A 2,210-nucleotide genomic window follows, 5' to 3' on the forward strand; every position below is an offset into this window, starting at 1 on the left:
GTCAATGATATTTCTCTTGTTTGATACCCATATTATAACATTTGTTTTAATTTGCTTATTGGATTGATTTTAACTTTTTAGCAGATGACATTCTACTTAAAAAAATATATTTTCGAAACAAATCGTTTTTGGGACTTTTTCGTTTGGCACCCACATTGTGGTAATATTTCACTTAACTTATTAATTATTTCATTTTAACTTTAAAAAAAAACTTGATAAACTTCCACGTTAATCTATATTATAATCGGTCTGTGTGTCAAATTTCATTGAAACATAGTAAGCCCTATCGCCTTACAAACGTTCACATTTATAATAAGTGGATTTCTGATTTTAAAAAAATATGAAGGATAGTAGTTAAATTATAATTGGATTTAAGCTAATTTAGTCGAATATTTTAAGGAAATAAGAAGAGGATAATTAGTTTTTAACCGAGTGTCAGTACAAAACCTGTTTGCTTCTCCTGGACCAGTGTATATAATTTGTATATACCAAATTGATTACATCAAATTTATCGAAGCACTTGAGAAAGGAATTTTAAATTGTGTTTTTTCTTGGTAAACATCATCAGTCGCATCTGGCCCGGATGGACATTATTTAATACTTCCTTTTGTATTTTAGTTTGTATTTTAAAGTAAACTATCAATTGTGCAGTTTGAGATATTGTTTATTTTTTGAACTCAGAATCTTGTTAGTCATTTTTTGCAAGTGCAATTTCAGATAAGAACTCACTTAAGATTAATACATTTTTTAATGGTAAGATAAATGTAAAATTTACGTCTCACAGTAAATTGATTTTGTTAAACTTCAGACTGTAAAACTATGAAATTTTTGCTATTCGATTGATTTTCCCTCACGCTTTGATATCTCGCCGCGCTACTTCTACGTAAGACTTTGTACAAGTGGAATACTTCATATGATATTTTATAGAAAATCACTGAAAAATAAAATAGAAGCATTTAAATCAGACTCATTTACTTAAAATTACCACAAATTTTACTCAGAACAATTGTGAGGGATGCGACCAGTAAAACAAATATTCTGAAATCAATGAGCAGACTGGATATAGTCGCATATATGGCAACATGAACGAAGAGCCCGAAAAGGAAACCATGAAAGAGTAGCCATGGCAGCAGGAGCTTGTAGTTGAGCTATAAGGATTCCAGAAAATATAAATTTTTTAACGTGCGTAACAAACACCTCACAAACAGCTCACCTTAGCCACGCCAATGAGCAGGAACATATTCATAAGCATATTGACGGCCGACAAGGAGTAAGCACTCGTGCTCAATGCCATTATAACTAGAATTTAATTTAAATTTCAATTAGTTTCCAATACTCAAAACATTTTTATACTCACCTCGTTGTAGCATCACTCGCGTGCGTTCCATTTCGAAAGATTTGCGTAGCGCGTACACAAAATAGCGCACCACCTCGTCACTCCATTGCATTGACAGCCCAGTGCATAGCAGCATTGTAGTGGATGCGATGATGCCCATCCAGCCGATAAGTGACACATTTTCGCGCAGAAATTCCAATCGCTCATCGTTCTCCACTTCGACTGTAGATACAGCAGCAGCAGCAGCAGCAGCAGCGGTAGTGGTGCCAATTGTTGCTGTTGTTTTAGCGGCTACTTGCGCTTTGGAGTCCTTGCAATTCGGCTTCATTTGCGCTAAATTTTTGCGCAATGCAAGTCGATTTTGTTAAAGTTTTGATCTTAATGCGGATGAACCAAAAATTTTAGTGTATCGGAAATCAAAAAATTTTCATATTTTTTATTCAAATTTCAGACGTTCAAAAGTTTGGAGATTTTGAAAATTTAAAGTGAAACGTTTTTCAACACGATATTTTTTGTTGAATTTTTAAATATTAAAACTTCTAAATATCAACTTTGTTTTTGTTCGGCACTATGCAGTTTACGATAAATGGTGGTGAAAAATGAAAGACTTAAGTAGCGAACTTCATCCATTGCCATAAGCATTTGAAAGGAAAATCAACAATTGCAAAGCGTTTGAAGCAGTTTAAGACACTTGTTGAATTTGCAGTTGATAATGAGCTTACTAAGTCGAGTCTTAAAGAAGTCAAAGTCAAGTCAAAAAACGCCTAAAAGTATGTAAAAGAGAATATTAGCATCGATCACTGTGTTGGCTGAACATTTGACTAACATTACGCACCTATAGTGGCGGCTAATAAAATCCAACATATTGATGGTT

The 2,210-nt window shown here is 33.5% G+C and overlaps 1 protein-coding gene across 1 annotated transcript; it reads right to left on the reverse strand.

Moving 5' to 3' along the window:
* Positions 1 to 684: 684 nt before the first annotated feature.
* Positions 685 to 1,740, reverse strand: LOC118743332. The gene is made up of 4 exons (XM_036475931.1): positions 1,358 to 1,740; positions 1,214 to 1,299; positions 998 to 1,148; positions 685 to 934 (listed from the first exon to the last, which is right to left on the reverse strand). Exons 1-4 carry the CDS (start codon positions 1,662 to 1,664, stop codon positions 798 to 800), a joined length of 681 nt encoding a protein of 226 aa, XP_036331824.1. The 5' UTR covers positions 1,665 to 1,740; the 3' UTR covers positions 685 to 797.
* Positions 1,741 to 2,210: the final 470 nt, after the last annotated feature.

The sequence above is a fragment of the Rhagoletis pomonella genome, unplaced genomic scaffold (genome assembly GCF_013731165.1).
Source record: "Rhagoletis pomonella isolate Grant_MI unplaced genomic scaffold, Rhpom_1.0 Rhpom_scaffold_00007, whole genome shotgun sequence".
Lineage (NCBI taxonomy): Eukaryota > Metazoa > Arthropoda > Insecta > Diptera > Tephritidae > Rhagoletis > Rhagoletis pomonella.

Excerpts from the sequence above, each read along its gene's own strand:
- LOC118743332 (XM_036475931.1), bottom strand. The coding sequence starts at position 1,664 with ATGAAGCCGAATTGCAAGGACTCCAAAGCGCAAGTAGCCGCTAAAACA. Across the intron at positions 1,300-1,357 it reads GCGAGTGATGCTACAACGAG|TTATAATGGCATTGAGCACG; the intron begins GTGAGTATAAAA and ends ATTAAATTCTAG. Across the intron at positions 935-997 it reads ATCCCTCACAATTGTTCTGA|TGATTTTCTATAAAATATCA; the intron begins GTAAAATTTGTG and ends TTTATTTTTCAG.